The sequence below is a fragment of the Thrips palmi genome, unplaced genomic scaffold (assembly GCF_012932325.1).
Source record: "Thrips palmi isolate BJ-2018 unplaced genomic scaffold, TpBJ-2018v1 HiC_scaffold_16, whole genome shotgun sequence".
Lineage (NCBI taxonomy): Eukaryota > Metazoa > Arthropoda > Insecta > Thysanoptera > Thripidae > Thrips > Thrips palmi.
The window spans coordinates 14,257,761-14,278,050 of NW_023144625.1; the positions used below are offsets into that span (position 1 = coordinate 14,257,761).

General features: G+C 61.3%; 1 protein-coding gene across 1 annotated transcript in view; it reads right to left on the reverse strand.

Annotated features, from left to right (window-relative positions):
* The window catches only part of LOC117643026 (GAS2-like protein pickled eggs), an 81,773-nt gene that overhangs the window by 40,018 nt on the left and 21,465 nt on the right, over positions 1-20,290 (reverse strand). The window contains exon 2 of the mRNA XM_034381664.1: positions 2,320-2,487. Coding sequence (XP_034237555.1) covers positions 2,320-2,487 — 168 coding nt within the window. The remainder of the gene's footprint in view (positions 1-2,319; positions 2,488-20,290) is intronic.

Sequence of the window (20,290 nt, forward strand, 5' to 3'; positions counted from 1 at the left end):
CTGCTTAAAATCGGCCTAAAACACGACCCCAGCATCGCCGCGACCCCTTAAAAAAATTTCGCGACCCCGCTTGGGGTCGCGACCCTAAGGTTGAGAACCACTGGCCTGGCCACTCCACTTCTTCAGCTGGCCGGCCATTCGGATCCTTCGGAACTCGCGCCGTGGATCTGCGGACCCGCGGAGCCTGGCCGGCCGAGCCTGGGCCGAGCCAGCGACGCGAAACGCAAACCGAGCCTCTGGGGGGCCCTCCTCGCCGGCCTGGGGCGGACGGACAGTCACTGCGGACGGAAGTTCTGTCGGTACAGCGACCCGGAACACCCTGGCCGGGCGCGCCAAAGTGCAACTGGTGGCAACTGGTTGCACCGGGCTTTGCCGAATGATACTCATTACCGGCGTGGCGGCCTTGGGGGCCTTGGGGGCCTCGGAGGCCTTGCCTGGCGTATGCTGGCGTCGCGTCCCGAGCGTCCCGAGGGCCTCGCTGCCCGGGGCAACGCCACAAAAATTGGACCTGGACGGGTCCTCCTTCTCCCTCTTCGTCTTCCTGTACGCGGATTCTCTCTCTCTCTCTCTCTCTCTCTCTCTCTCTCTCTCTCTCTCTCTCTCTCTCTCTCTCTCTCTCTCTCTCTCTCTCTCTCTCTCTCTCTCTCTCCCCCTCCCCCCTCTCGGCGCCCGCCTCGAGCCGTGGCGTCGTCCTCACTAATTATAGTCGTGCGGGACGTGCGTGTGAGTGCGTCGACGCAAACACCTAGACGTACGTGAGCGCGTTTGTGTGTGTGTGTGTGTGCTCGAGCGTTCCTTGGAAATCATTCATCTTTCGCTCCAACTGCGCGGACGCGTCTCATGTTTATGAACGGCAACGGGAAGTCGGGATGCATCGACGTCGTGGATGCGTCTGTGTGTGTGATTGTTTTTCACCCCTCCCCCTTTCAAACCACACAGACAGACAGACAGACAGACAGACAGACACACGCACGCTGAAATAATAACACGGTCCCTTTCTCACATTAGTGGCGCCTTAACAGATGATGGAAGCCGATGTCCGAGACAGCCGGTCGGCGCGCTGCGTCCGTAACTCTGCCTCCACCTCCACCACCACTACGTCATGCAGGCATAGTCGTTGCGCACTGCACAACAAGTGCGTCCAAATCGATATTTCAATTTTGTTTCAACATAGTCCATAAAATTTGCAAGAAAGGAGAACAAAAACGACGTTAGTCAAACTTTAAGGACCACGAAAACGTGTTAAACGTTTTGTTGTTGTTGTTTTTTTAAATTACAAAAAACGAAAAAGGGTGAACTTTGTCGAAAAACCTCGAGGTGCGGATGCAGTCACACTGGGCGTTACGTGAAAAAGAAACGGGGCCGCGACGCACGGCGCGACGCGGAAGCACGGCGGCTGGGTTCTCCGTTCGGCTTTCCGTCGATGCGATGCGACTCGGCGGCGAATAAATCAACGGGCAGGCGACACGCGCGGCCGCCAGGCACCGCCAGGCGCTAGCGGAGCAGCGCAGCTACTTAGAGCCATCCATTCTGCAACTTGTCATTCGGGCCGTCATTTGGCTGGCGAGACAGAACCGCGTAGGTCGCACGGGGCGGCATGCGGTCGCATGGGGCACCCCGCCCTGGCCGCCTTGCCCCGTTCTTCCGCCACTCCGAGGAATCGGCCCGTCGCTCTGTCTCTCTCGCACGCCCGCGGGACGCCCCAATAAAACAGGGCGAAACGAAACATGAAATGCGGGCCCGACGCGGGATCTCAGTGGTCGGCGCCGGGAGGTCGCTCGGTCGGTATAGATCTGCGGTGAGGTTACTTTCTATGCGTTACGAGGAGGCGGACGGCAGTCCGGGCACACTGCCGCCACGCCGCGCCCCGAAATCGAATCTCGGCGCCGAGTCGAGCCCGTCTCATCATCGGGACCCCACCGGGGGCGCCGCCGTGCACGTTTTACCGGCAAGCCCCACCCCACCCCACCCCGCCCCGCCGCGTGGTCTGGCTGCTTCGACTCACTGACTGACGGGAAAGTGATTCAATTAAGGACCTGACCTAATCACCGAGGAATGATCTCCATAGGCGATCGCGGAACAGATTGCACTCACACCGACTCACACTCACGCACGCGCAACACACACACACACATACACTTTTCCTTTCTCGCCTCGGCTGCGGCCATCAAGCGACAGCAGAGGACCCGAAGCGTGCGGCGGCAAAAAAGTGAAATAACCTAACACTCCTCTTAGTTGTAACCTAATGACGTTAATTTATTTCTGATACAGGTGGGCCCCGCCCGATGGCCAGACTGAGCTCCCAATGACGTCACTCACCTTGCACAGCAGCACGCCGGTCTCCAGGCCGTCGAGGAAGTTGTCGACGCCGAGGTCCAGCCCCGGGTACAGCGCGTTGAGCCACTCGGCCAGGTCCTCCTTCATGGCGTACAGGTACTCCTCGGAGGACTTGAAGGGCCGGTAGGGCCGCGCCTCGAGCAGCGCCATCTGCAACAGGAAGGGAAGGGGCGCGTGTTAGGGCGGACCGTGCGAGAGGTTCAAGAAGGGCGAGGGAGGACCGCGACGACACTTTCGCCTTCAAGGGGCCGAGGCACGCGGGGCGTACTCGGCCGCCAAATTTACGGACGACGTGCCCCAGCGGGGTGGGGCGGGGCGGGGCGGCACTAACCGCACGCATTAAAAGCGACACGGGCACGCCCGTCGTGCACCGCGTCGGTGTCCAGGTCGTCCGTCGCGCACCCCGGAACTGCTCTTTTCGCGGTCCAAATCGAAAAGCACGCCGTAGTGCGATGGAGGAATGCTGGACAGGCTCACACACACACACACACACACTGACGCACACACACCTCTTTTCCCTTGCCTGTTCCCGCACCTGACGCGGCCGCCGCGGAGCCTCCCAGCCCATAAAACCGCGGCTGGCGCTTGTCGCGCGGCTTGTCGCCGGAGCGGCACTAGGACCTCCTTACGGGCCTTACGGGCCTGGAGGCTGGCTAAGAGGGCGTCCTCTAACGTAACGTCGCGTCCCTTTATGCGCGAGTCCGCCCATCCGCCAGTCCGCCCGTCCTCCAAGTCGGACGCCCAGCCACTTCAAGGGTTTTCGATCCTTTCGGAGCCACAGCGCACGGCGCGCCAGAAGAAAGAGGATGGTGACTGGCACAAACAACAACAACAACAACAAGTTGTCGCGGATGTCACGTCGCGTGTGTGTGTGTGTGTGTCACGACGCACCGCAGTGAGAGCAGCGCGGCACTCGCCACGCAATAAAAATATTCTCTTAAAACACGGCGGGGATAACGCCAAGCGTTTTACACACGCCCGGCCGGACAACCCGCAGAACCTGGACGGGGAGGCTCAAGAAGAAGAAGGAGGAGAAGCCTGCCCTGCTCCAGGACAGGCCGGCCCATCGCATTTGGCACCAACGCTGATTCCGCTCGCTCTGTCTCTCTCGCACTCATAGGGCGTCCGGGGAAGGCGTGAGGAGGACAGTGCATGGAGGCGATGGACCGAGCCCAGCGAGGTCCTGGACCTAGCGCCCGTCAGCTGCCATGGACGCCGTGGACGCCGTGGACGCCGTGCCGCGCTGCGCTCCCGATCCCCCACCTAGACGCCCCGCTACGCCCTGCCGCGGCACTGCCGGGGCACCGCGACGCCTGCAGGTCATCGACAGCCCCCCTCCTCCTCACTGGACCTGGACGCGGCGCGGCGGTCCCTGCCGCTTCCTTCCGAAATGGGCGTGAATTCGGGCGCCAGCAGCAGCGCGGCAGCATTTCCAGGGCAGGGTAGCCGGCGCCGTGCCGTTGCCTTGCCGACGCCGCGGCCTGGCGAAGTTCCAAGGTCGGCCGCGGCGTGCGCTAGTGCCCGTCCAGGCCGTGCAGGCCGTGCAGGCCGTCACGCTCCGCGGCGCCGGCCGTCCGCCCTACGGAGTGCGGACACGGCGCCTAGGAGGTCCTGGGCCTCCGGGCCGGACGGGCTTGACAGTGTCGTGGGGCGTCCTGGAGCATCCTGGACGCGAAGACACCTGTCCGTCCGCGCGTGGTGTGGAGAAGGCCCGTCCGGCGCGGCCAGCGCGGAGAGTTCAACGCCCGAGCGAGAGTGCGAGCGTCGCGGACCAACCGCACCGCGCCGCCCACGCCGGGTACACTGCCAACAGCGGCCGTCTCTCTCGCACCCCGACGGGTGCCCCGTGACTGCGAGAGAGACAGAGACCAAAGTTCGCAATGAACCTGCAGCCTGCAGATAGGCGAGCGCATTAATTCTTTCCCAGCTCCCTGCCGCCAGGTCCGCGCGCCTCGCTCTGAAAGGTGCAGAGAAGCGTGCGGGCGAACACCTCGCCAACAGGGGCGGGGAAAAAAGAAAAAGAGGCGCATTTTGCATGACAAGTTAGCGGGGCAGGGCGCGCCACGCCACCCCCCGCTTCGAAACACATCAGAGCAAGATGAATCTTGGCAAGGCGGAGTCGCGGCCAGTTCGCGGCGGCTTTGCAATTTGTCCAACGCGCCGCGCCGCACCGCGGTGGGAACGGGCTTAGTGCTCGGAGCGGTAACGCGGCAGGGGGCCTGCTCGGCCGGCAGACCGAGTCGCTCCGTCTCTCTCGCACCTGTGCGGGGCGCCCATGAGTGCGAGGGAGACAGAGCGACGCTAAGGCTCTCGGAATCAGTCGGCTGCTCGTAGGAGGGCCACGCAAAACGACGACCATAGCGCGGAGCGCGACCGGCCGGCCCTCGACCCGCCGCATGTCGCAGCCGTCAGGACAATCCACGCCGACAACACGGCGTCGCTAAAAAGTTTAAAAGAGTTTAATCGCTTGTCAGTGCAGCTTGCAAGCTAGCAAGGTGCTCAGGGGTATTTTTTGGTACCGGGGTGAGCATTGGAGCATGTTTCATTTTCCACAGGAAAATCACTGGAAAAGTCCATTTCCTGCACGTGTCGGTAGTCAAGTCGGATCAAGTTGCCGATCGAAATGGCTGCTGTTCCTATAAGGCGTACCCTTTTTCTCCGGGGGCTTCTAGCTGATCCCCGATCGAACGAGATGAAGTAGTGGCGGGCGGGGCGGGGCGGGGCGGGGCGTTCCAAGGGGCGGCCGCTAAGGCGATTAGCGCTGGCATTAATGCCCCACGCGGGCGGCAAGAAAACGACAGCAAAAACGACCAAGACAACAACAACAAGAAAACGGCGAGCAGACGCCGCCGCCGCACAGGCCGCACAGCGCGCAGTCGGGCCCCATATTATGGCGTCTAATCTCATTAGGAAACGTTTCCATTAGAAAATCCCCCGACGTCGTCCGCTCTGGTGTCCGCCGGGTCAACCTGCGCGATGTGTGTGTGTGTGTCTGTGTGTGTGTGTGTGTGTGTGTGTGTGGTGTGTGTGTGTGTGTGTGTGTGTGTGTGTGTGTGGTGTGTTGGACGTTATGTTATCCGCGCGCAACATGTGTCGCCTCTTCCGCGTGCATTCTGCCTGGCGGCAAAAATTCAAGGACTATAGTACTGCAAAAATGACGAGGGAATGTGACGCTTTGCTTGCTCAGGAGCGCTTAGAAGCCCACAACGGGTTCGACTGTTTGGCTATCGGGGCGTTGCCCCCCCCCCCCCCTCGGCCCACGCCGTTGCCCAAGCCAGGCGGTGCGGCGCCGTGCAGCGCTACCCGCTCACTCACGTCTCGACACGTGCGCGGCCACGTGGCGAAAGACGAAGGACGCGCGGCGGTTCGACGCCGGGCCGACGACGAATCCTCGAAAGAGAGAGAGACGCACAGTTACGTCCTGGACACTGGCCAGCAGAGTAAACGGACCCACGTGCGCTGGAGAGAGAGAGAGAGAGAGAGAGAGAGAGAGAGAGAGAGAGAGAGAGAGAGAGAGAGAGAGAGAGAGAGAGAGAGGTGACGCAACGCACCGTTATACCTGTAAATCATCCATCGGGGGAGGCAGCCAACTGCCTGCAAAGTGGCCCTGCCGGCGGGCCCGCCGCGGAGCCCGCGGTGCAGCGGCCGGTAGTTCCCCTTTGCCTCTCTAGGCGGGCTGCCGGGGCCGACGGCGACCGTGCTGCCCTGCAGGGGGAGGGGGGGGGGGAACACCAATGTCCAGCATCCGAAAACGTAGAAGAACGGACATCGCGTTGTCCAGGGCGCGATGCTCGCGTCGCCTGGGACGCGGCGGCCGCTGCAAGCGCGGCGTGGCGCGTGCCTGCCACGACCTTTCTCGGCACCGGCAGGCCGCGGCAGGCCGGCGGGAGGAGCGGACCTGAGTGAAAATAAATGCCGGTCCATCGTTCACGAGGCGGGCTCGTCCGGGACGGCACGGCCAGCGTCCGGCAGGCCCGCTCCGAACAGGCTCGCTCTGCCTCCCTCGCGCTCGGGCGCCGTTCCAGGGGTGCGAGCGGGACGGACAGGGCTCTGGCTGCGCGCTGCAAGGGATCGGGCCGCGGGGCGCGGGTGAGCTTAGGCCCTGGGTGCAGCCGGGGCCGGCCATTCATCAGCCCGCCGAATGGCTGACGCGGTGCGGCGGCCGGGGCCTACACTGGCAGCACGGCCGGCACCCATGGCCGCCGAGCCTCGGCCAGGCAATGACCCGCCAAACACTCGACAATTCCCACGCCGAAACGGGAAAAATGGCCGGCGGGACGGCGGGGAGGGGGCCTCCTTGTCGTCGAGCAGCAACAGGCGTGCTCGTGATGGGCTTGTCGGCGGCGTCCGCGATGACTTTCACGCCCCGGGCCGCGCGCCACTTTGGCGGTTCGAAAGGGCGGTGGACGGTCCGGCCGAAAAGACGTCTCGTTTTGCAGAAAACCGCGGGGGAGGGATGGAGGGGACGCCGCCCGGCTTTTGCAGTGCAGGCGGGGTGGTCATAGGGATGTAAAAATACCGGTAAGATTCAAAGTTACGTAAATAAGGGTAAAATACGGTATTTTACTGTATTATACGGTATATTTGGGTAAAGTAAAATTTTATCGTTTTGATCCACTTTGCTGCGATACCGCTCCCAAACTAAGGCGGCCAATCGCACTCCGTAACAAAGGTGTTCTAAAGGAAGGCCCAAAGACCAGCTACCCGTTGGGGGAGAACGCGTGGCCACCTTAGATCAGACGCAGTGGCTGCCCAAAGTCAGCCCAAACGACGATTTCTACACATTTGATACCGTTTCCACAAACTTTGCTGCAATACCGCTCCCAAACTAAGGCGGCCAATCGCACTCCGTAACAAAGGTGTTCTAAAGGAAGGCCCAAAGACCAGCTACCCGTTGGGGGAGAACGCGTGGCCACCTTAGATCAGACGCAGTGGCTGCCCAAAGTCAGCCCAAACGACGATTTCTACACATTTGATACCGTTTCCACAAACTTTGCTGCAATACCGCTCCCAAACTAAGGCGGCCAATCGCACTCCGTAACAAAGGTGTTCTAAAGGAAGGCCCAAAGACCAGCTACCCGTTGGGGGAGAACGCGTGGCCACCTTAGATCAGACGCAGTGGCTGCCCAAAGTCAGCCCAAACGACGATTTCTACACATTTGATACCGTTTCCACAAACTTTGCTGCAATACCGCTCCCAAACTAAGGCGGCCAATCGCACTCCGTAACAAAGGTGTTCTAAAGGAAGGCCCAAAGATCAGCTACCCGTTGGGGGAGAACGATTAGGCACCATAGATCAGACGCAGTGGCTGCCCAAAGTCAGCTCAAACCACGATTTCTACACATTTGACGCTGTTTTGACAAACTTTGCGGACTGCTTATTTCAAAATTAACAATAGTTTCAAAATTACCAAAAAATACTAATTTTACCGGCGACTGCGTAAAATACCGTATTTTACCGTAATTTACCATTCTTTACCGGTAATATTACTTGCTCTTACATCCCTAGGTGGTCATGTGTGGCCTAGCCCCTAATGGTAATGGCAATGGCTGCTCCAAGTCCGCCGCGCTCGGCAGTGCACCGGGTTGCCTAGCCGCCGCTTGGCAGGGGGCCCGTCGGCCGCGTCGGCCCCGCCCTGCAACGCGGTGTGAGACAACGCCTTCAAACCGCGCGCGAGGAGGGGCGATGTTTTTACAGCCTCGGCCACGTAATAATAAGTGTGACACGCTGGCACGTCTTCGTGCAAACGGCGTGCCGCCGACACTCCACTAGGAAACAGCACAGCACTGCGAAGTCCGTCCCGTCTGTCGCGTCCGGAGCGGCGTTCACACCAAACAAAGCGGTGCTCGCCCGCTAAGGCTGCAAAGGCCGCTACGGCCGGCTACGGCCCGGACGGACCAAAAGACGTGGCAATCAACTTAGCGCATTGCCAAAACACGCACGCACACACACAAACTCGCACTCAAACGACACGCAGAGCCGCCAGTCATTACAGGTCCATGCCGGGTCCATGCCCATGTTGGCTGCAAATCGACAGTCGTTTTCGAGTCGCGGGCCGAGCGTCGGCCGAGCCGGGCGAGGCTCGGGAAGGTCGCGCTAAACGGACAGGGTGTGTGTTATTGAGACGTGATGGCGCGACCGCGTCTGCGTGCGTGCGTGTGTGTGTGCGTGTGTGTGTGTACACGCCGTGCGACCGTATAGCAATCATTCCTTCATCAGCAGGCGGACACGAGAAGAAAACGTCCGGACGTCGTGGCGTGGCGTGCCTCGCGCAACCCCGCCTCAGACGCAACACGCGTTAATTTTACCTGAGCCACCACACATTACCCGGCCTATCCATTTAACCCTTTCAGGCACGACGTGGTATACATACAACGTTAGTGAAACATCTTAGTTCTGACCGTAATTTTGCAGTTACAAACTATCCCGCATCATAAAAGTGTTCGAGCACATCCACCTGAATTTTAAAATCACCCGCCAAACAAATCTGCTGCGTACATGGCTACCAACACCAGCCCGAAAACACAATATTTTAGTTCCGTGATTTACTGCGTGGGCTAATGCCGATTTCGTTCCGATAAAAGCTGATTTCACTTCAGAGTATGCAAGAACAGTTTTACTAATTATATCTGAACGTGATAAGCAGTCGAAGTACTCGATCCCGTGCGCGTGGCAGCACTGGGGTGAAAGATAAACTGAATGTTGTTTACATACAACTTCGTGCCGGTTAGGTCACCGATTTCGCTGGGACGCAATTTGGAGGAGAGACTGGATGTTTTCGTCTTTGTTGGGGTTCTGATGACTTAACACTCAGAAAATATTGTATCGACGGGAAAGATTAACTATTTTTGACAGCTGATTTCCTCTTTTTTGTTTCGTTGCTGTGCCGAACTCTTGTGTGACGCTTTCATTCCTGTATGCGAGATTGGCGGCAATCTGTATTTTGCTGATCAGCGTAAAACTAATTGCTGCTTGTCTGTCTCCCTGGCCTTACATTTTTATCGCCATTTTCTCATTTGAGCCTTTGGATGTCTCGATATTTGGTAATGTACTACGTTGTATAGATACAACATCATGCTGTCAGGGGATCAAACCAAACGTAACCGCGCATTACACACGTGCGTTGCGGGCTAGTGTACCCTGCTGTTCGCAGGCGCTCAGTGCGCCACATGGGTGGATGGCAGGAACCCGAAACAGCGGGAAACGCTTCAAAACACACCGAAAAACGTCTACAACTTGCATGTTGTACACATACAACAAATGTTGTATACGTACAACAAACTAAGTTGTTCGGATAAAATGACTCAACGGAGTTGAAATTGGTGGCATCAAGTGTCTTAATCACTCACAATGGTATGTTCGGTAATATTCAACCCCTAACAGAGCAAACCTTATGAGGAAAACAGGAAAGAGAGGTTGAACAAAGTTACTGTACCCCTCAAGGCACGAAGTTGTACGTATACAACGTTCCCGATTTTAGGGGTATTAGGGGACCTCCGTTTGAGAAAAATGACCATTAGAGCATTGAGTTCCAATCTTTATACTGCCCTGCGTGAGTTCTGTTCGGGTATCCAATATAATTAACTTAATCAATGGCACATTAGCGCGTAATGTACAAAAATAGCTGAAATGCCCTTGAAAAGCTATGTTTTTGAGGCATATGTACAACTTCATACGGTATATTTGAATATATTTTATAACAAACAAACTTACTACGACCAAGCTCAGAAGCTCAGACTATACCTATGCCCATAACATCGAAAATTGTAGATTTTGCCCTGTGACCCGGAAGGCACGATGTTGTATACATACAACGTTCATATCTCCATAACTAAGCATGGTAGAACATCCCAGTTTGGCTCAAAATGATCCTTACACACCCCTTAGGTCGCCAAAAGCCAAAAATGCATATTTTAGCCACATTGCAGGGTTCGTGCCTGAAAGGGTTAATCCCGCGTCTCGATAAAGTAATCACCTTCGTTTCGGTCCAAATACCCAGGCCAACACACACACACACACGCGGGCGCGCGCGCGCGGGCGTCTATGTACGCTACGAACACAGCCAGTGAGCCTTGCTTGATGCGGCCCGCGGGCTCCCACCGCCACCGCCTCACGATGCCGGCAGATTAGCCAACTCACACACTCGCAAAACACGCGCGCGCACACACACACAAGGCACTGGTACACGCACACAGACGCACACATTTTGCCCGCATACACACAACTAATTGCCCCGGTAAGCGTGATGTAGGTGTTGCAAGTAGCACCCCGCCCCTCTCATCACGGGGCACCCCGCTCTCTCTCTCTCTCTCTCTCTCTCTCTCTCTCTCTCTCTCTCTAACGTCTCCATCGCGGCGCGCATTGCGGCGGCAAAGAGGTGTAGCATTAGCGGCCTATAGATTCCTCCGGTTTGCTGTAACTTCTTCCACGTTGCAGGCTTGCGAGGCTTGCGAGCGGTGCTGCATTGGGAAACGAAACGGCGGCCGAGCCTCTGCATCCACCGCGCCCAGGTGCTGCCCAGTGTGCTGGCCAGCCCGTCCGTGTAGTCGCCGTGATAAGATAAGCCTTTTTATTATTTGACTCCACGAAAACAGTGAATCTTTTGCCATATCGTCTTGCCAAAAAATATTTCTATAAAAATAAAATCGAGTCCGACATTGGCATGGAGTGCTACTATTTTTTCAGGTTTGACTGCAATGTAAACTGAACTGGAAAAACATGCGATAACATTTTCTCCGCTCGACGCGCGGCCGATGCACGGCACGGCTGGGCACAGCGTTGGCCAATCTGGCTCAGACTGTCAATTGCGAACCGCGCCACGCCGCGCCACGCCACGCACCCAGTGGAGCAAGGGCTTGCCAAGACTCATTTACAGTTTTGCTTTCCGCCCTGCACGTGCATCGAAGTGACACGCACACATGTACGCACACACACACACACACACACGTGCGTGATATAAAGAGTATTCATGTCGACGGGTACGAGGGGGCCCCGTGAGCTGTCTCGCAGGTGGAATCCAACGCATATCGAATGTTCTGAGTAGTAGTGGTCGTCGGGCACAGGAAACGCCACGCCCCCGTCCACGCCCCGATCGGCCGAGAGAGGTTTTGGCAGACGCCTATGAGCGGCCTGTGCTGTGTATTACGACCGACTTTGACTGACTCACTAATAAGTCACGGGGGGAAAACGAGTTTTCTTCGCGATGCAATGAGGCCTTTCGATAAGCGGGGATAACCTAATTCACGTCATCTTATCGAATCGCACGTCATGCACGTGTGTGTGTAGGTGTGTGTGTGTAAGTGAGTGAGTGAGTGTGTTGGAGTGTGAGTGTGTGTCTGTGTGTGTCAACGAGGCACTCGACGGACACAAAGACGACCCAGCCCAAGCCAGCCGAGCGTGTCGCGGCACCTCCTCCACTCTTTGGCGGCCGCGCTGCGCGGTGCTGCGCGGTGCGACGCGATGCGCGCCTCCTCCACGACGACGGCCGGCTCAACCTGCTCACCGCCACGCCAATTAAACGCCAAACAACAACAACAACAACAACAACAAAAGAGCCGCCCGCACGCGGGTGCACTATGGCACGAACGAGGCGCAGCGCATCAAAGCGCGAGGCATAACGTCATCTCGACATCATCGCGGGAAGGTCAACCGAAAATGTTGTTTTCCTTGTCCGCCGCCGCCGCCGGGCTCCGCGGCGGAGAGGACGCGACGTCTGTCTGACTGACTACCGTGCGCGCCGCGCGCCCCGCCCGGCACGCGCATCCCGTCCAGGACACCCACACCGAGGACCGCGCGGCCGTGTGTGTGTGAGTGTGTGTTGCGCAACAGAGGGAAAGACGATCCCATTATTAAAACTCGATCTGTTTGGCCACCTCCCGGCCGGGCGGCACGGCGCTTTGCTGACTGTGCCCCGCGTCGTCTCCGCGTCGCGCTCGGCCCGGTCATGCGGGGCGTGTCTCTGATGACAGCGAGATGACACACAGTTCATCAATCTCCTCCCCGGCCAGGGCGACATCCTGGACTGTCATCGTGCAGCCGACGTGACGTCCCCGACGAAGGCCCCGATGGAGTGGCGCAGCGGGGCGCGGCGGCGGCGGGGCCCTACGAGCGACGCCGGTCTCGCCGGCCTTTTCCTACCTCCCCCGCCCCTGTTGGCCTCAAGGAAGCCAGGCGAAAAGCAACACTTTGCACCGCAAGTAGTCCGAAAGCGCTGCGTTGCCCCCGAGGTTGCCCCCCACCCACGCCTCCCAGGCCGAGGGGCCCCGCCGGCGGGCGGAAGCCTCCGCTGCTCCACTGGTGTATTTCTGACAGAGATAACGCGACGTGTTGGGGCTCTCACTGCCGCCCGGCACCGCCCGGCCGCGTCGGGGCGTCGGGGTCCCCGATGCACTTCCCCGCCATGCGGGCACGGCCCTGCAGCCACGGCCCCCGAACGGGAAGCAGCAGTCGGCAGCCCCATTCCGAACAGCGACCTCGTCGTCTCTCTCGCACTCACAGAGCGTCCCGTAAGGGAGCGAGAGAGACGGAGCGACGACACGCTGTGTGTTCCAGAGCGGCGACCGGACACCGCCAAATCGGCCAATCAAAAGCGCCCCCGGCCGCGCTGCTCCCGCATGGCCCGCCACGCCACGCCTCGTCGCGAAGGGGAATTATTCTCCCTTTTAATAACAAAGTGTCGCCCTGGCACACTGCAAGGCGGCAACCCGCATGGCGTGCGTGTCCAATAACAAGCATCGCGGCCGTCGCACTGTCACACGGCCCGTCACACGGCGCGTCACACGGCCCGTCACGAGGACGACGCTTGTCACGGGCCGCGCCTCCCTTTCCCAGGGCCCAGGGCTCAGACAGGACGACCCCGTGCCGTACGCTGGCAGCGCTCCCGGAAATTTCCCCAAAGGATTTTCCGTGACTTTTCCGTGACTACAAATTGCCCCGGTTTTATAAACCTATAGCCCCTGGTGAAACTGAAACCCAACATGACTCGCAGCTCGCCCCACCAGGCGGGCGGGCAGGCAGGCGGCGGGGCGAACGCCACCAACTTTTCTTCATCCACGCCTGGCTGGCAAGCCAAGCAAGCCAGGCAAGATCGATCCCTAGGGGGCTCGGTAAAATTCATAAAGCATGAGTGTGTATACTCGCGCGCTACTTCATAAGCAATTCAATCTCTCGACTTTTGACCTTCCGACTCGGCGGCGCGCGGCGCGCAGGGACTTCGGTGCGCGCGAGCAGTGCGCGGTGACCCCGGGCCCCGACCCCAGCCCAGCCCCAGCCCCGGGTCACGTGGTCACAGCGCTGGCTGCCTGCAGGGCTGCCTGCAGGGCTATGCCCCGCACGGTTCGGCCTGTTCGGCCCTGTGGGTCTTTTACGGCTGTAGCTCCGCGGTGAGGGGCGGGGTGGGGGCGGAAGCAGACGACAGCTGGGCCCTGCCCTGCCCAGGCTTGGCCTGCCCTGCACGCCACAGGGCATAACACCACACCCGCACTGCTTCGCCCCGAGCCAGACGGCGGGCAAGCCATTCACATTGTAATGAGCATTGACGCCACGCCGGCCACAGATTTTCCTCCCTGTGCCGCGTCCGGCCGGGCCTGCGAGTGTGTCGCTCTGTCTCTCTCGCACTCACGCGGGGCGCGCCGTGCAGGTGCGAGAGAGACAGAGCGACGGGAAGGGCTCTGCTGCAGCTGGGCCCCCTCGCCACACTCGTTTTCGCGCCACCGCACGAAGAAAGGGAAGGCAGGGGGAGCTTATCGGGAGGAACAAGGAGGAGGAAAGCACGGCGCGTCCTGCATCCTATCGCAGTTTGGCCCGGCAGAGTGATGGACGTATCTATCTGTGTGCGTGTGTGGCACACTGTGTGCGTGTCCCGTGTGTAGGACGAAGGGAAACCCTTTTTGGCCCGCTGCCCATTCCCGCCTAATATTGGTCCACTTTTCGTCTGCCAGAGTCTCGGCTCCGCTCCACGCCGGCCGGCCGGCCGGCCGGACCCTCCAGACCGCCACCGCCGCCAACAACAAGGCCCTCGTCGTCGTGGTCCTCGCCTCGCGTCGCCACCCGAAAAAGCCGTCACCGGTTTTACGACGCGCCGCGTTGCCGCGTTCGACGACTTCCTTTATATTTCCGAGACTGCTTTCGGTCCCGTTTATATTTCCATGCTGCACGACGACGGCGTTCTCCACGGCGGCCGTGAGAAGCCCGGCGCGACCCCGGCACTGCTGCACACACACACAGGCACACCAACACACACACGCGCACGCGCACACACGCAGTGGAGCGCCGCATTCCCGCGGGAGCTCCCGTCTGGTGGACGTCCATGCTACACATGTCCCCGTCAACACGTCATTAAGGACACAAAGACCCTCCCCGTCGAGTACCCCGCCGCCGTCCGGCACGCAGTGATAGCAGCCGCCCGATGTGGAATAACGAGCGTCCCCGTCGCTCTGTCTCTCTCGCACTCGTGGAGGCGCCCGGGAAGAAGTGCGACAGAGACTGTTAGTTCGGAATCGCCCTGCATGTCCGCTGCTGCCGCTGCTTCGAGAAACCACGACGAGAACGAGCGGCCAACAAATTCACGTGCTCCCCCCCCCCTCCCCCTCCCCCTGGGGGGTCACGAACGCCCCCTCCCCCCACCAAGCCGCGGCAGGAGGATTGTTATTTTTGTGCGTGCTCTCCGTGGGGACGGGCTACCGGCACGTGCGTCTCAATGCGCGCGCGTGTGAGTGTGCGTGTGTGTGTGTGTGCGTGTGTTGCCAGTCCGTTACCAGTGACGGAAGGCCCCTCCTCCGCGCACCACGGCGGCGCCATGCGTTCGATGCTCCCTTGATGGCTCCATCTTTCCCCCTCTCCTTTTATTAATATTTTTTTTCGGCGGACGCCTGACGCGAAGTGGCGAAGCGTCTATCTCTGTCTCCCCCTGCGGACCCTGCGGGTGCGAGAGAGACAGGAATGGGGGTCCTCTCCCGCATCCGCGGTCGGTCCCTGCGGAGTGACACTCAATGGGCTGGCGGCGGGCAGGGAGGCTGGACCGCCGGCCCGCGGACCCCCCAGCGGCCGCACTCGCTCTGTCTCTCTCGCACTTGGTGGGACATTCCGTCCGGGTGCGAGAGAGACAGAGAAGCGACTCTCGGAAGCAGTCTTCAGGTGTCCGACGACGGCCTGCGACAACGAGATAATGGGCCGAGGACTGCGCGCACCGTGAGGGTCTCGGGGAGCAGCGGCAGGATCGTGGCACACGCACAGGCGGGCACTGGACGTCCAAATTTATGGTCTGACTTTTGGCAAAACGGGCAGGCGGTCGGCCGGCGTAGGTCGCCGCACGGCCCAACTTGCAGTGGACGTGCGGCGCCAGCGTGGGCGCGGCGTGGCGGACACGGCGTGCTTCTCGTCGACGGCCACCTCGCCATACACGACCGCCACGCCGATCGCATTATGCTGCACACACACGGCGCGCCCCCTCCATCTCCCCCTTTTGCAGTGGCGGTGCCCGGCCCACTGCAGAGACGGCCAGCCGCAATGAAAACAGCAGTTAGTCGCGAGCAAAACGCCAAAAACGCCGCCGGTGGCCGATCAATAGGAAAGACCTAGTGTGGGGCCGGCGCGGCCGACGCCGGCTCACGGGACGGGGACGGGACGGGGGTCATGAGGGAGCCGGGGTGGGGCGCAAGGCGCAGCGAGGCGCAGCGGAGCGAAGGCCGCCGGTGAACACCGCCGGGGCACTCGGTGCTGTGAGTTAAGCCCGCTAATACTGTCAGCAACGCCGGCCGGCCGGGCCGCGCGCCGGGGGGAGGGGAGCAGCCCGGCCGGAACAAAAACAACACCCCCGGGAAAGGGGTGCCAACCTCGGCCTGCCTACAGTGCAATAACTTGGCTTCGTTATCGAGAAGTTTGCTACCTGCTGAAGGGATTGAAAACATCCCGCGTTGGGTGTTTCTGCTCCGGCCTGGTTTTGGCCGTCGAAGAGTTTCGGCGCGGACTGCGCCCTTGCGGCACGGATGGCGCGGACCAGCGCGCTCCATTTCGGGCACTAGTCGGGCCGACATGCAAAGCATGCGAAGCGGCGCCGCCACGCCACTGCAAGCGTGCTGCACTGCAAGCCCTCGACCTTGCCCCGGCCTCGGCCTCGGCGCGGAGGTCGGCGCAGTGCACGGCGCAGACACGCCCGGAAGGCCCGGAAAAGCAGGGCGCTGCAGGCGGACTCCCAACGGACGGCCGTCGCTCCGTCTCTCTCGCACTCACGGGACGCCCCGTGGGGGTGCGAGAGAGACAGAGCGACGGAGCGGATCATCGGCTGCTGCAGCTCCGGGCGCCGGAGGGGCCATTTCCGGGCCGTCCTTTCGAGACAGGTGAGCTCGGTTCATCCCAGGTGTGCGAATGGCTAGAGGGCCCGGCCGGCGAGGCCCGTCGCCAATGACAGCAATTAGTCCCTTCCCGTTCGAGAGTCTCGAGAGTCGAGATCGCGGTGCGGCGATAGGTTCCCTCGATTTACATGATTTACGCTCGGTGCGCTTCGCGGCTTGGCCCTCGCCGCGGAGCCTTGCAGTGTGGAGGTCTCGCTGGCCGCGCCGCCCGTCAAGCGCTGCCCGCCAGCGGCCCGCCGCATGCCTACAAGGCCCGCTCGTGCCGCTGTCAGATTTGCGGCTTTTAAACCCCCCGCTTTCATCGCTCTGTCTCTCTCGCACTCTCGGGGCGTCTCGCAGGGTGCGAGAGAGACGAGCGACCAGGCGCTCTCGGGAATCGAACTCCAGCGCCGACCGTCGACGGTAAATCAGTTTGCGTTGCTCGGCCGCTCGGCCGCTCGGTCCAGGTGGCCGCGGCCCCGCACTGGCAGACAGGCAGCCCGTCGCTCTGTCTCCCTCGCACCGCTACGGGACCCCCCACGAGTGCGAGAGAGACAGGGCGACGAAAGCCCCGTTCGTAGTCAGCCACGCCGGCGAGGCCGCGGACGGAGAGAGGCAGCCTGGCTAATTGTCGGCCGAGGTTCGCTCCGACGGGACGACCCGAGGGACGCTCCGACGGGCGGGTTAGTTGCGCGGGCTCAATCCGCGCGGGCGGTCTCTCTCTGACTCACGTGGCGCCCCGTAAGGGTGCGAGAGAGACAGAGTGAGCCTGGAGCAACGCCGTCGCCTCATCAGCCCCCGGCCGGCCAGCCCCCCACCCTCATCCCCTTGGCAGGGCCTTCGCTGGGCTTTCCAGCAGACAGACAGTCGAGACCAATCTTGCAAGCTTCCGCCGGGGCCCCGCCGGGGGCACCGAGGCACCAGGGGGCGCGCCACCCGGCAGGGCCGACAGGGCGGCAGACGGGGCGGGGGGTTTGAAAGGCACAGCAGTACAGTGTCGCGGCCCCTCCGAGCAGAGGGGCTCACCCAAGCGAGTGCCTCTCTCTCTGGCACCCACACGGAGGGCCCTGCGAGTGCGAGAGAGAGACCGCCCAGCCGGAGTCAGTCTGGCGCCCTGTCGCTCCCCCATTCCATTCCCGTTTCCGCCATAAAAGTGCATTAAAAGGGCGCCTGCGTAACGCCCTGTCCGTCGGGGGCGGCGTGGGGCGGCGTGGGGCACCGCCGCCCCTTCGGAGGCCAGGCTCTCACTTTTAAAAGTTGGAGAGGCCGAGACGAGAGGCGGGACCAGTGTGGGAGCCGCCGCAGCCCGCGGCCCCCGCAGCGGGGAGAGGCGCGTGGGCAGGCTTATCAGTCTTCGATTTTCGACGTGGACGAGGAAAAAGAAGAAGAGGAGGAGGAGGAGGAATAAAAAGACATGAGGAAGGGGGCGGCGCCCGCCTTTCGAATGCGCGGAATGCGGGCGTGTCGAGGGAGCCGAGCCGGGTCACTAAGCGCGGCGAAAAGTTTAGATGACCCCGACATCTTGTCAAACGGCGGCGGAACAAGCATGGGGGAGGGGGTGACGTCGTTAGCGTACACGACGGCGACGGCCCTAGGCCCCTCGGATCATGCCGCGCCACCAAATGGGACTGTCATGCGCGTCAAATGAAGACAGACCCGCCGGCCGCGCCGCCGCCGTGGTGACAAATTTTAGTTCGGCGGCGCGGGGGCGGTGGGTCCGCGACGGACGGCCCTCGTTCCGTTTCGCGGATGTGCAGTCACGGCGCAGCCACGGCGCAGCCACGGCGCAGCGCGCTGCAGCGCCACTATTTCCGTCGTCCGTCCGCCCGGCCAGGCCCCGCCGCCTCAAAGGGTTGCCAGGGCTGCCACCATTATTTTTCCCCGGCGAGATTTCCATCATCTCCGCGACTGTCACGCCCGCTTGAGTCGCGCCGTCTGTCTGCTCGTCTGTCTGACTGTCTGTCTGTCTGTCTGTCTGTCTGTCTGTCTGTCCGTCGCGATATGCGACGTATATTACAGAAACGACTCATCCCCCGCAACGACCGGCTTGAGGCCCTCCCTGTGAATGGCGCACACACTGCGAGAGCACAACTCGCCGCACAGTGGGCCAGAAGACCGGTAGAGGCGGACAAAACTCTAGACGCGTTTTGAGCTCCAGATTGAGCTCGAACCGAACTTGTGACCCCACCAATGGATTCCTCGTTCGAAGAGCGATCCATTGGTGGGGTCACACGTTCGGTTGGAGTCTCATTTAGCGACTCTGGAGCTCGAAACGCGAGTAGAGTTTCGGCCGCCTCCACCGGTCTGCGGGCCCACTGCGCCGACTGTCTGCCTCACCCTGGCGAAGGGCTAGCGTGCAAACGGCCAAATCAGCCCCCCGCCGCATGTTCGCTTTATGAGCAACCCCCAGGCGGGATGACTCACCAGGGCGTGAGTCAGTGTCCTTGGCGGCGCCGCGGCCCGCCGAGGGGGTGGGGGTGGGTTCGGGAGTTGGATTTGTCATCGCGGGGCCCTGCTGCGCTATAAGCCTCCTGATTGGCTGTTGTAAGACGTTGTGCAACATCGGCGCTGCCTGGCGCTGCCGCTGTCGGGGGGTGGCGGGGGTGGCGGTGGAGTGAGTGGAGCATCCCTCCGTATTGATCCCAGGGCCTGGCTGGCTGCCTGCCGGCCGGGGGCGCAAGGTTGCCAGCGCGGCGGGGCGCGGCCCGGCCGGTCCAGCGGGGCGGACTGTGACGTGAGTGTCTCCGATCAAGTCCGCGAGTCTTAGGCACTCCATCTGGCCGCCGAACAGCTTGGCGGACACGGCAGCACCACGCCGTGGCGGTGGGGGTGGGGGCCGCGGGGCGGTCCTGGGCGTGGCCGCGGGGCTGCGGGCTGCTGGGGGTGGCACAGCCAGCGACCTGTGGAGTCCGCCGAGCCCCGGCAGAGGCAGGCAGACGCCGCAAGGGCGTGGCCGGCGCAAACGGCCGGCACAGTGGGGGTGCGGGTCGGACGCGGTGCCGCCACCCTCGCCTTGCTGCAGCCGCGATTACGCTGTCTCTCTCGCACCCCTCCGCACTCGCCTCGCGAGTGCGAGAGAGAAGCACACTGTGCGCCGACCGCCGCGCCATTTGTTCTCGTGTGCTCGACATGACCGTGGTCATGACGCACTGCGGCCTGGCAGCCTCTGCTGCGGGGTTGGCTGGCCCTTTGGTGGCCCTAGAGGCCCTCCGTGGACCCGAGGCACTCCGTCAACGCCATCCTGGCGGCGGAGGTACCGAATGGGTGCGCCGGGCTCGGGGGTCATGCCCTGCAGCGCGCTGCAGCGGTTGAATCCAAAGCAGCCCGTCTCGGTCCCTCGGTCCATCGCGGCGTCACTCTCAGTCTGCTTCGCTGCGCACGCAGCGCCACGCAGCGCGGCCGCCACGCGCGTCGCTCACGCGTCGCGTTGCGTAACGCCGCTCACTGGTATTTATTTTGAATCACTGCCCGTGCGCCGCTTTCGGGAATCGGGGCTCTCACAAATTTTCTCTGGAATGTTTTCTATTGAACTGTCGATGACTTTTAAAAACAACCTTTTAATATTTCCTTTTCTTCGGCTTTTTTCAGCGAGAGGTCGCCTCATCCTGAGGCAGCATCATTC